This window comes from Castanea sativa, chromosome 6, assembly GCF_040712315.1.
Source record: "Castanea sativa cultivar Marrone di Chiusa Pesio chromosome 6, ASM4071231v1".
Taxonomy (NCBI): domain Eukaryota; kingdom Viridiplantae; phylum Streptophyta; class Magnoliopsida; order Fagales; family Fagaceae; genus Castanea; species Castanea sativa.
Window position 1 is genome coordinate 57,115,994 of NC_134018.1, and position 12,260 is coordinate 57,128,253.

A 12,260-nucleotide genomic window follows, 5' to 3' on the forward strand; every position below is an offset into this window, starting at 1 on the left:
CCCCACTTGCCGCCCAATTGCTTTATCCTCCTTTGGAGCAAGCTGCTAACCTTGTCGCCGAGGAAAGAGCTGCCACGCCCGAGCCAAATCCTCCCGAGGTGACAGAGAAGGATTTTGAAGTGTTCTACCGCCCCGACGCTCCTTCCAGTTCCAACCCGTCGACTAGCGCAATGGGTTTTCAAGAGAAAGAGCCCGACCTGTTGGCCTTACTGCAGGCACACGCAGGCGACTCTTCACCGGCGATGCTGGTCCCTCCTCGTCCAGTTACCCCGGCTGTTACTCGTGCACCTTCCTCGGAGGCGGCGGACAAAAAACGAAAAAGAGGCCAAAGTAGCAAAAATGTGATAGAAATCGATGAAGGGGAGAGTCTCGACCCTTCTGCTAAAGATACCAGGGCTGGGAAAGCCCTTTCCAAAAAAGCTGCTCCTACTGGTTCGTCGAAGGACCCCAGTAATGAGTCTACAAGGAAGGCGTCAGCCTGGCGGCCCAACTTCACACTCAGCTCGGGTAACCCTGTTTTGGATGACACCAACTTGAGGGATCCGAAGAAAGGAAGTTCGAGCTTGGTGGCTGAATGTTTGGAGAAGGCTCTATGCCTTCCTGAAGACATGGCTAAGTTGCGGTCATTCCGCAAGAGAGAAGTCTTCCTGTCTTTGAAACAGGATTTAGCCAAGGTATTTCCTAAATCTTTGCACATTCTGTTTATGAGCTTAACTGTTTGTTATGACTAACTCTGTTAATCCTAATATATTATAGGCGATCCAGGCTTCTTTTATGGCGGAAGAGTGGGTAGACCATTCGCTGGATCTAGCCCAAAAAGCTGAGCATAATGCCGAGGCGGCAGTGAGGGCACAAAAAGAAGCCGAGTTAAATTTAAAGGAAACCCTCACTCACTTGTCTGAGGTAGAAAAAGCCCATAAAAACGCTGAGGCTGCCCTACAAAGCTATGAATCACAAGCAAACCTTGCTCTTGAGGCCCAAAAGCAGGCTCAAAATAGGCTCGCTCTCACTGTTGTTGAGCTTAAGCAAGTGCAAGGGTTGCTTGCCACCAAGGAACAGGAGCAGGCCGCAGCAGAACAAGCAGCATACGATGCTGGAATGAAAAAGGCCTCGGATAGCTTGACTGCCCAACTCAAAGGGGTTGCTAGGGCATTTTTTTTGGAGGTATGGGGTCATGCTTTGGACGCTGCCAGGCAATTGTAAGGACCAAAAACGCATAAATCAGCTTAAGGACTTCGCTGTTCTTTATTCACTAAAGGTCCAAATACAATACATTTGGTAGAGAGGGTTCAACAACAAAAAAGTCTCCTCTCCGTAGTTTCTTGATTCCTATTTATATCATTTGCTCCTTTCATCGTAGCCTTACACCTTGCAATCTACTATGCTTTTCCCCTGACATCTGTCTGTCGGTAATGGAGCAAAGTGCTAACTTTGCGTTCCATCGTCACTGTTCAGGTCATATCTACATTAATGCAACGGATTGAGTTGGTACTTTCTAATTAATGCGGCCAGAGTGGTTGTTGCCGGGCATTTAATGCAACCTTCTAAATTAGCCTGCCACATTCAGATATTTGCAACATGTCCCTTATGTAACCAGCGCCCATGCCACTTCATCTTCGGGCTTCACCGGGTAAACTCCCTTACTCCTTTACTGCATCTTGCTTAATGTATGTCGGCCTTCCTTTCCTTGGGTCCTTGGGTTCTTGGGTCCTTGGGTCCTCGGAACCTCACAATAACTTTTTATCAGTGATACCCTTTTCCTTGTGCACAAATTATAACATATATCAATTGAGCATTATGATATAGGAAAGACCATGTATTATAACATACTGGTAACAAGGCTATGCATGGATTAACCAACATGTCAGAGGTGTTTTTGATTTTAGTACATAGATAGAGGTAACATTGTATATTATTGATCGCTTTATTGCTCATGATGTGTTGCTTTTATCCTTGTATAAATAGATTTTTCAAAATTTTTATAAAAGAAGGGTTTTGTTATGATATAAGAAACACCGTGTATTATAACGTACATGATGGTGACAAGGTTAAGCGTGGATTAGCTCAACATATCAAAGGACTTTTTAATTTTAGTACTTGGATAGAAGAAACATTGTATGTTATTGAATCTTTGTTGCTTATGATGTATTGATTTTATCCTCGTCTATATAAAATTTTCAAAATGTATATAAAAAAGTTTTTGTTAATAGGTGCTTTTAAGACATTTGTTAATTGACTATTTTAAGATAGTTTTAAAACCACTTTTATGAAAATTTAAAATTCCATCAAAACTCCAAGGGGTTGTTGGTTTAATAGTTCCTAAGGTCTCATTATATCTATGAAATCTGTGTTTGAAACCTCTTACCAGCATCTTAAGGCCACCCTCATGGGATTCTTTTCGGTAATAACTTAGTAAATGTGGGACTGGGAGATTACATACATCAAAAAGAATAGTCAAATACCTGAAAAAGTCTGAATATCCTCGTTCATCAAAAAATTAAAAACTGTTAAAAAATTTAGTTTTTTTTTTTTTTTTCATAAAAAAGTTTCAATAATATCTCCTAAACCAATAATTTTAGGATATCCATTAACTTTTCCCTAAATATATACAAATAAATAAATAAGTGTCATTACTTCAAATTGTGTAGTTTAATCATATTATACTCTTTGGATCTTCTAGAGACGTTAGAAGAATAAAAATTGAAGGTTCTTTATTCTATCCCTCATTTCATTTTCATGTACCAATATTCTATAGAAAACAATGTCGCCGGAATATTAAATACTATTCTTGCCGTTGTTTCCAAGATTTCTCAACAAGGCAAGCAAGATATTTGACCATTTTTTTCTTTTTTTTGAGAAGAAGATATTTGACCATTTAAGATTCCCCATTTAGAATAAATTGTTACTTTGTTTTGTTTTTGTTTTTTTGTTTTTTTTTTGTTTTTTGTGTGGTGGGATCGTTGGAATATTCCAACCGGATATCCAAAAGGGATAGAATCAATGTGCCGCTCAGGCCCGCCCAGCTGCATTCCGTAGACTTTTTGAGATAAACTCATAGCTGGATATCAAGGAGACACACAAGTAAGGTTTTAATGTTTCTACAAATATGAATTGAACCACAATATATGTCATTATACAGTGCCTTTCTTTGGGGGGGGGGCAGTGTCATTATAGCTGGATAGCAAGGAGACACAGAAAATGTTTTACGTGTTTGCGTGTGTTTGGCAACAATTAAAGACTTAGTCAAACTGAAAATCACTTGCATTGACCGTAAAATACTCCCTTTCCACCCGTAAAACAATTTTCATTTCTATTTTACCTTCAAATAGAAGTTTTTCAGAAAACAGAGAGAGAGAGCACGGAGAGAGAGAGAGAGAGAGAGAGAGAGAGCACGAAGAGAGAGTAGAGAGAGTGAGATCACGCCCCAACCCGCGCCGACGAGATCGCGCCCTAACTCGCGCTGGCAAGATCGCACCTTCGCCATCGCCATTGCCGCGCGATCTCGCCTTCACCATCGCCGCGCCGGTTCGATCTTGCCTTTGCCATCGCCATCGCCGCGCGATCTCTGATGAACCCAGTCTGATCGTGCTCACCTTCGCCTCCGCCGCGCGATTTCGCCTCAACGTCGAACCCAGTCGCCTCTCTCTCTCTCTGTCTTCATTCTTTTCTGACCGGATTTGATGATTTTTTTTTTTTTTTGGGTTTTGTTGTTCTGTATTGAGAAATGATATTTGTTTGGAAGCTGAGAAAATGTGAGAAAATGTGAGCAACAAGTAAAAAATGTATTTTCTATAATATTTTCAAGATCACAACCAAACACCTGAAAATATTTTCCAAAGTATTTTTTAAAATGCTACCAAACACCTAAAAATATTTTCAGCTGAAATTATTTTACACCTGAAAAATATTTTACACCCAACCAAACACAGCATTATACGAAGTTTTGTCTAAAATTTTGCTTTCTGATCTGTGGAAGCATTGTATTTGTAGTTTCACGTTACAGTTTAATTAATTTGTTGAAACATTAAGACTTATACTGACTTTTCTGCAGGTTAATGAATTATGCCAAAAGATTCCAGTGTCGAACTTGCCAGGAAATTGCTTTTTTCTCAAAATTGTTTACTTCAGTTTGACAAAACAAAATAATTGTTTACTTCGCTGTTAAGAAATAGAAAAAGGGTTTACTTCCATTTATCATGGACAAAATCTAATTGAAGATTCCAAATTCAACTTTCTTGTGACTGCTTACTGAAAACATTTTCATAAAATTAAAGAAATTGCATTTCTTTTTATCAATGGTACACAGATTAGAAATAAAATGGTGATTCTTAACCTTAAAAGAGTTTTTTGGGTTTTGTTATTACTGAATGAATTTAAAAATAAAGTTAAATCATATGCTTTTGGACATAGGAAATCTGATGTTAATGTCAACAGGAAAATTCGTTGTAATTTGGTAGTGAATGTCGATCTTCTACTGAATGTTTTATTGAATTTGCCTTTTTTTATTTATTTATTTGATAAAAATTTGCCTTATTATTTGATGATTGCAGGAAGCTTCTCAATTGGCTACCCATGAAGAAAATTAAGCATTGATTTAGAGAAGGGAACAAGCATGATTATGCACTTGCCATAAGAGTAGTCTGAAAACTCCACCAACACATTAATATTAAATTATTTACTCTTCCACCGGTAAAACTTTTTTGTTTTCTATAGAATAAAAAAAATCCCATCAAGCATCCGTCATCAATATTGACAAAATAATAATAATAATAATAATAATAATAATAATAATAATAATAATAATAATAATTATTATTATTATTATTATTATTATTATTGTAGCGAAAATGAAACAAATCATTAATAAACAGATTTCATAAGATTCATATCTCAATGCAGTGTATATTATAAACCCACGCGGCTGCCTTAGACCCCAACCAAACTTGTGAATACCATATTGGAGGTGAGTGGCTAAGTGAGATTTTATTTCAAAGGGACCATATTATAAAATAAGAGTCAGGATTTTAGTTGAGGAGGATAATATTAAAGGACACAATTGAAAACAAAAAATTAAATATATTAATCTAGATACATCAAGTTTAAATATATAATTTGATTACTTTAAATCTATGTGAAAGTCAGAAAGTGTTATAGTAATATATTGAAAAGTGGTTTCAAAAAAGAAAAAAGAAAAAGTAATATATTGAAAAGTTATATACCTCCTTATTGCCTTGATTGTTTTTAAAAAAGAGAACTGCTACGTCTATAATATTTTTATAATAAATCTTAATTGACAAATTGTTGTAGATTTTAAATTTAAATTAAACATTGAAATTATTTTCTTACTCACTAGCAACTGTAAATAGCAACCGTAAATAGCAACCTGTTACATAAGATTTGTTGTGAAAATATTATAAAATTGTTATGGACATAGTATTTCTCTTAATATGAATTATAAATTTCTTTCTCTATTCTTTTAATTATTTATAAAAGTAGAGTTTATAGCAAAAACCTAAAGTTTAAGGCCCTGTTTGATAAAGTAGTTAAACAACACATTTTCAGTTTTTAAACAATATTATACACATTTTCACTCAGATTTTCACCCACATGTATTTCAAAAAATTATAAACAACATTACTCAAACTCTTCTACCAAATGGGCACTAAAACTATGAAAAAGTCAAGAGATTGAGGGTGAAAAAGTTAGTTAAGGGAAGATGGTACAGTGTGTTTTATTAAAAAAATAATAATTTTAAATTTAAAATATGGCATCCATTAATCTAAGTTGAAGTGCTGTGAGAAAGATGAATTCTATATGAACTTAAAAATTGTTGTAATATGGGAAAAGGCCATAGGTACCGTGAGTTTTTTTTTTTTTTTTCTCCGCCATGTATATCCTTGTTTAAAAAAAAAAAAAAACATATTATACTTTTTTATTTGGCTAATAGAGCTAGAAACAACTCAAAGAAGAAGTGAATTGGGGAAGCTTGACTTACATATAAGAGATAAGCTATAAATGCCACATACAATACTCAATTATTATGTTACAGTTATAATCTTTGACAAAAAAAAAAAAGAAAAAAAGAAAAAAAGAAAAGAGACTGCAATGAGGTTATACCTATCATTGCAAGGGGTGAGTTTATACATATCTCATTGGGGGAAATTATTCTAAAATTTTGTAAGGGAAAAACTAATCTACTCCTATTTTAAAGGAGTTTGTTGGTAATTCCCTCCCCCCCTCACTGCCCCTATCAGCAAGGGTCATAGCTCCCTCCTTCCCTTCGCAGTATTGGGGGTTGTTTCGAATTGATTAAGAAAACAAAATATATTAAGTGATAGAAGGATAAAAGGAAAACTGAAAAGACCAAGAACCAACCATCTCAAAACCTCCTCACCTAGAGGAAAAAAAAATAATAATAAAAGAACAAGTTTCAATAATATTTCATAGAAATTGTCATACATCCCCCCTTTTCTTAGTGTTGTGTACCCATATTAGATGAGTAACTTCCATAAGAGAAAATGGGTGAACTTTTTATATCTGTAGCAGAGTTGAAAAGAGAGAAAAAGCAGTGCCAACCTAGAAAAGAATAATATAGAAAAAAACAAAGTTGAAAAGAAAGGGAATGAAGAAGATGGGGGAGGGGCACATGACATGTTGGGGGAAGATAGAGAGATTAGGAGAACTATTGGCACAAAAAATTGAAATAATTCAACACTTAAATCCTACATCCATATTATGAAAAGCTCAAAAGATTACATTTTTCATTTACTTGGTCGATTAAATAATAAATTTTACAAGGTTATTATAATAGTGTATTATTAGTTATGTTCAAGTTTCACTAATTGGTTGGTATAGCTTTTGTTAGTTGTATGTTATTTAATAACTTAGTATGTAATGATTTTTTCATAACAATTCAAAGTCATAGTCACTCATTCTGTGGTTGTCGGCATGTCGCTTTGGGTTTGGAATTGACCCCTTAACTATAGGGGTTGAACGTGAATATTAATGTGGCTTCTAGCTCGACGATGACTCTAAGTTCAAACATTAAAGCCTGCGCGTTCAATTTTTCTTTCTAGCGTGCTATGGCAGTCCTACTAGGAGTTCAAAACCCTTGATTGACTAGTAGCAAGCTAGCATCACCTTCTTTTCATGATTTGAAAATTCAACATCGAAGATAATGAACCCTTGATTGACTAGTGGCAAGCTAGCATTACCTTCTTTTAGTTTTGAAAATTCAACATCGAATATATTATCTTCTATTCACGCCTCAAACAAGAAAGAGACGTGGATTACATTGTCTTATTATACCCTAGTTTATACCTACAAAATATCAAAATAATTAAAGATTAATAAGCATTTCATCTATAATCAAGTTTTTTTTTTTGTATTATTAAATTATACAAAGTACATAATACATTAAATGGAAAATAAAATTTGATTGATATAAATATGTCATATGTGTTTTTTTTTTTTTTTTGAGGATCTATATATGTCAAACGTGTTAAGAATAAACAGAATGTATAATACTAATGATATAGTCTTAAAAATATTAATCTAATAAAAATTTATCAACTGATGTAACATCACCGGATTAACTTAAATCTAACTTGTATATTATATGAAAAAAAAATGGAAATAGATTAGAAGATGCATGAGAATAAGGAGATGCAAATAATTACATGCTTTAAGTTCAACTACATATTCTATCTATAAATGGACCTAGTGGCAATATAGCTTGATTAGAATAGACGTTGTCACACCTTCAATAAATAGATATTAAAATTGTTGACGAGTATCAAGTGAAGGTTGTCTAGCTTAAAGACGGGACGAGTGAAGGAGCAAGACCCCATCAGTATAGACGAGACAGGCCTGCATACATTGAAGGAGTAAATAAATGCCGAAACGGTTACAAAGGCAATGATGACCCAACAGCCATCCGTTACACTTTAAATAGAATCTTCATTGTCAATTAATGTTGCGTTTCCTTCAGGAGAAAAACGCCTAGAGGAGCATTAACAAACATAACTATACCAACACGAAGCAAACTATAAAAAGGGAATGCAACTCAGGTAAAAGATATATGAAAAACTGGATATACACCTGTGAGAGAATTTTTTGAGAGCCATTTTAGTTAACTTTAGCATCGGAGTGTTCTCAACTGGCAACACGCCGATGAAACTTCCTTTGCCTTTCTTTTCTTAACAACAGGTATCGGAGCTCATCCATCGACATTGACGAGGAGCATACTAACAAGGTCAAATTTCGGTTTCATCAGTTTGACGCCTTCTATAGGGAAACAGAGTTGATTCTTTTTCAAGCCATTGTGTTCCTACCGATAAAGCTCCTACCGCTTGATGGACTCTACATTAGCACCACCCCCAGATCCTGTGGTGATGGCTTAGCAGATCCAAGCTCTGACAGCAAATATACAAGAGCTAATGAAGCAAAATGAAGAGTTGAAGCACCGAGCCCATCCCGAGGGCAGTAATGCTTTGCACCACCGACGTAGTAGTAGAAGACATGACGAGGAAGTTAACAGCCCTGGAAACAACAAGGGAAAGGATACAACAGAATACATTAGGCAGTCTACGCATGACAATGATCACATGATGAAGAGTTTACGAAGGGAGCTGGATGAGGTAAAGAATGCCATGAAGGGGAAGATAGCAATGAACTTTGATGGCATGCTTAAACGAACAGATTCACCTTTCACAGCCAGTGTGTTGGAGTGCCCCTTGTCTCCAAAGTTTTGTTTGCCACAACTAGAGTTTTATGATGGCACGAAGGACCCTTTCGGCCATATAGGGGTCTTCAAGACTATCTTGAACCTCCAACAAACCCTGGATGAAGTTATATGCAGATCTTTCCCTGCCACCCTCAAAAGGGTTGCTAAGGTATGGTTTAGTAAGCTGTCAGCATTTTCAATAGCGAATTTTGAACAACTCAGTAATTCATTTGTTTGCCATTTCATTGGGGGGCAACTTCACCAAAGGCCAACCTCTTACTTGCTAACAGTAAGGCAGCAGGAAGGGGAAAGCATAAGGGATTATGTGAAGCATTTCAACAAGGTTGTACTGAAAATAGAACAAATGCATGAAAACAATGGAATCCTGTTTATCTATTGACGAATATTTGAGGTGTTCCAAATTCTGGAACTTATTAGTACTGAAGGTCCGTTCCCTCACTGATAGTACTTTTTAAGGTAATCTTCATTCCAAGGACGAGGCAAAGGTTTCCCATTTGCATCCTTTAGGTAGTAGCCCCCTCTTCTTGAATAGCGGACGACCTTGTATGGACCTTCCCAGTTGGGGCCTAAGTTCCCTTCGTTTGGATCTTTGGTGGCTTATGAAACCTTCCGTAGAACCATATCTCCAAGATTGAAACGCTTCAGCTTTACCCTCTAATTATAGTACCTTGTCATCCTTTCCTGATATAGGGCCATTCTCTAAGCTGCGTCATCCCTGACCTTGGGTAAGCAATCCAAAGCTAGCTTGAGGCCCTCATCATTGCTGCACTCGTCATAACATGTTCTTCTGAGACTTGACATTCCAACTTCCACAAGAATCACTGCTTCAGTTCCAAATGCTAGCTTGAAGGGCGTCTCACCTATTGGTGTTCTTACCATCATTCTGTAGGCCTATAAAACTCCTAGAAGCTCTTCAAGCCATGCTTCTTTTGCCCCCACAAGTCGGGTTTTGATTAGCTAAAGCAAAGTCCGATTTGTAATTTCAGTCTGGCCATTTGCTTGTGAGTTCTAGGGGAAGAATAGTGATTCCTTATCCCTAGCTCCTTGCAGAAATCCTTAAACTTGTGGCTGTCAAACTGTCATCCATTGTCAGAGATGATAACCCGTGGAATCCTGAATCGACAAACGAGGTTTTTCCACACGAAGTGTTGTATCTTGTTCTCATTTATTACTGCTAAAGGCTCTGCTTCCACCCACTTCGTGAAATAGTCAATCACAATGATGAGAAATTTTACCTGCTTCTTACCATGGGGTAGGGGACCTAGTCTATTAATTCCCCATGTGGAGAATGGCCATGGTGATGCGATGTTGGTCAAGTGTTCTGCTAAGACATGTTGCACATTTCTAAACCATTGGCACTTGTTGCATTTCTGAACAATTTGAGCTGCATCTTTTTGCATGGTTGGCTAGAAATATCCTACATGGACGACTTGCCCAACGAATGACCGTGGTCCAAAGTGATTTCCGCAGACACCTTCGTAAATCTCACTCAGTACATACGCAACATCTTCTGGATTGAAGCACTTCAAGTAGGGCTGTGAAAATCCTCTCTTGTAGAGCTTGTCATTTAGGATTGTGAACCTGGACGACCTCACTTTGACTTTTCTGGCTTCTGAGGGTTCTACAAGGAGGTTGCCATCCCTGATGTACGTGATTATTGGATCCATCCAGCTCCCTCCAGATTGGATGTAGCTCACATCAAATCCTTCAATGCTTGGGAGGTGTTGCACTTCCATGTACAACTTGGGTTGTCCTTCATTGGTATCTGACGATGCTAGCCTAGCAACTTCGTCTACTTTCGAGTTTTCCTCCCTTGGTACCTGAGTGATCTTGACATCATCAAAGTTAGAAAGTAACTGATTAGCAAGCATTAAGTACCTCTTCATTCGGTCCTCTCCGGCCTCGTACTTGTTGATTACTTTCCCTACTACAAGCTTTGAATCAAAATTCAGCTTTAAGTTTCTTACACCCAAGGCTTTTGCAATCCTCAAGCCTATCAAGACAGCTTTGTACTCTGCTTCATTATTCGTTGCTGGGAGCTGAAGCTAGACTCCGTATCTGAGGATATCTTTCTCAGGGGATAGGAGGATCACTCCTACCCCTCCAATGCCTACTGCTGATGACCCGTCTGTATACTCTGTCCAGTAATCTGACTCTGGTTCTTGATCAATCATAGTGAACTCAGCGTCAAAGTTAGCCTATGCTTGGGCCTTGATCACAGCTCTAGGCCTATAATCGACGTCAAATTAACTCAATTCTACTGCCCATTGGATCATTCTTCCCACTACATTTGGCCTACCTATGGCTTTTCGTAGAGGTTGGTCCATCATGACTAGTATCGTGTGTGCTTAAATAGGGACGAACTTTCCTTGATGACATGATCATTGCAAATGCTAACTTTTCTATCCTTGGGTATCTTGCTTTTGTCCCTTGGAAAGCCTGACTTGTGTAATAGACTGAATTTTGGATCTTGAGCTCTTCACGGATTAGTGCCAAGCTCATGGCCATTTAGGAGACGGCTAAATACAGGAACATATCTTCCCCTTCAACAGACGGACTCATAAGCGATAGCTTGGATAAGTAATCCTTGAGGGCCTGGAAAGCTTCTTCACACTCCTCCGTCCACTGGAAGGCCTGCTTCAATGTTTTAAAAAACTAGAAGCATTTATCTGTGGCTCTAAAGACGAACATGTTCAAGGCTACCACTCATCCCGTTAGCCTCTAGACTTCCTTCACACTTCTTGGGGAGGTCATGTCTAATATGGCTTTGACTTTTTCTAGGTTGACCTCTATGCCCCGTTGCGAAATCATGAACCCTAGAAACTTGCCTGACAAGACTCCAAATACGCACTTTTTCGGGTTCAACCTCATTTGATACTTCCACAAAGTGTCAAAAGTTTCTCTGAGGTCGTCTAGATGTAACTCTGCTTTTCTGCTTTTCACAAGTATGTCATCCATATATACTTCCATATTTCATCCAATCTGTTTACTGAACATGTGGTTCACCAGCCTTTGGTAGATCGCCCTTGCGTTCTTCAGGCCGAACGGCATAGCCCTGTAACAGTACAGCCCTTAGCTAGTGACAAAGGCCTTTTTCTCTTGGTCCTTTTCGCTCATGCAAATTTGGTTGTAGCCTGAAAATGCATCCATGTAGGTCAGTAGCTCGTGACCAGCTGTTGAATCCATTAGCTAGTCGATCCTGGGAAGTGGAAAACTATCTTTCGGGCAAGCACAATTGAGATCTGTATAGTCAACGCACATGCGCCATTTCTCGTTGGACTTCTTCACCATGACGACGTTGGCAAGCCATTCAGTGTAAAAAAACTTCCTTGATGAACCCAACAGTTAAAAGCTTCTCTACTTCTTCCACAACAGCTTTATTCCTTTCAGGAGCAAAAACTCTTCGCTTCTGTTGGATGGGCTTTCTGGTAGGGTCGACATTCAAGCAGTGTTCTATTACTTTGTTGTTTATACTTGCCACGTCTTCCTAGGTCCAGGAAAAGATATCTAAGTT

At 37.7% G+C, this 12,260-nt stretch overlaps 1 protein-coding gene across 1 annotated transcript; it reads right to left on the reverse strand.

Moving 5' to 3' along the window:
• Positions 1-10,152: 10,152 nt before the first annotated feature.
• Positions 10,153-11,254, reverse strand: LOC142640245 (uncharacterized). Its single transcript, XM_075814319.1, has 2 exons — positions 11,111-11,254; positions 10,153-10,791 (listed from the first exon to the last, which is right to left on the reverse strand). Exons 1-2 carry the CDS (start codon positions 11,252-11,254, stop codon positions 10,153-10,155), a joined length of 783 nt encoding a protein of 260 aa, XP_075670434.1.
• Positions 11,255-12,260: the final 1,006 nt, after the last annotated feature.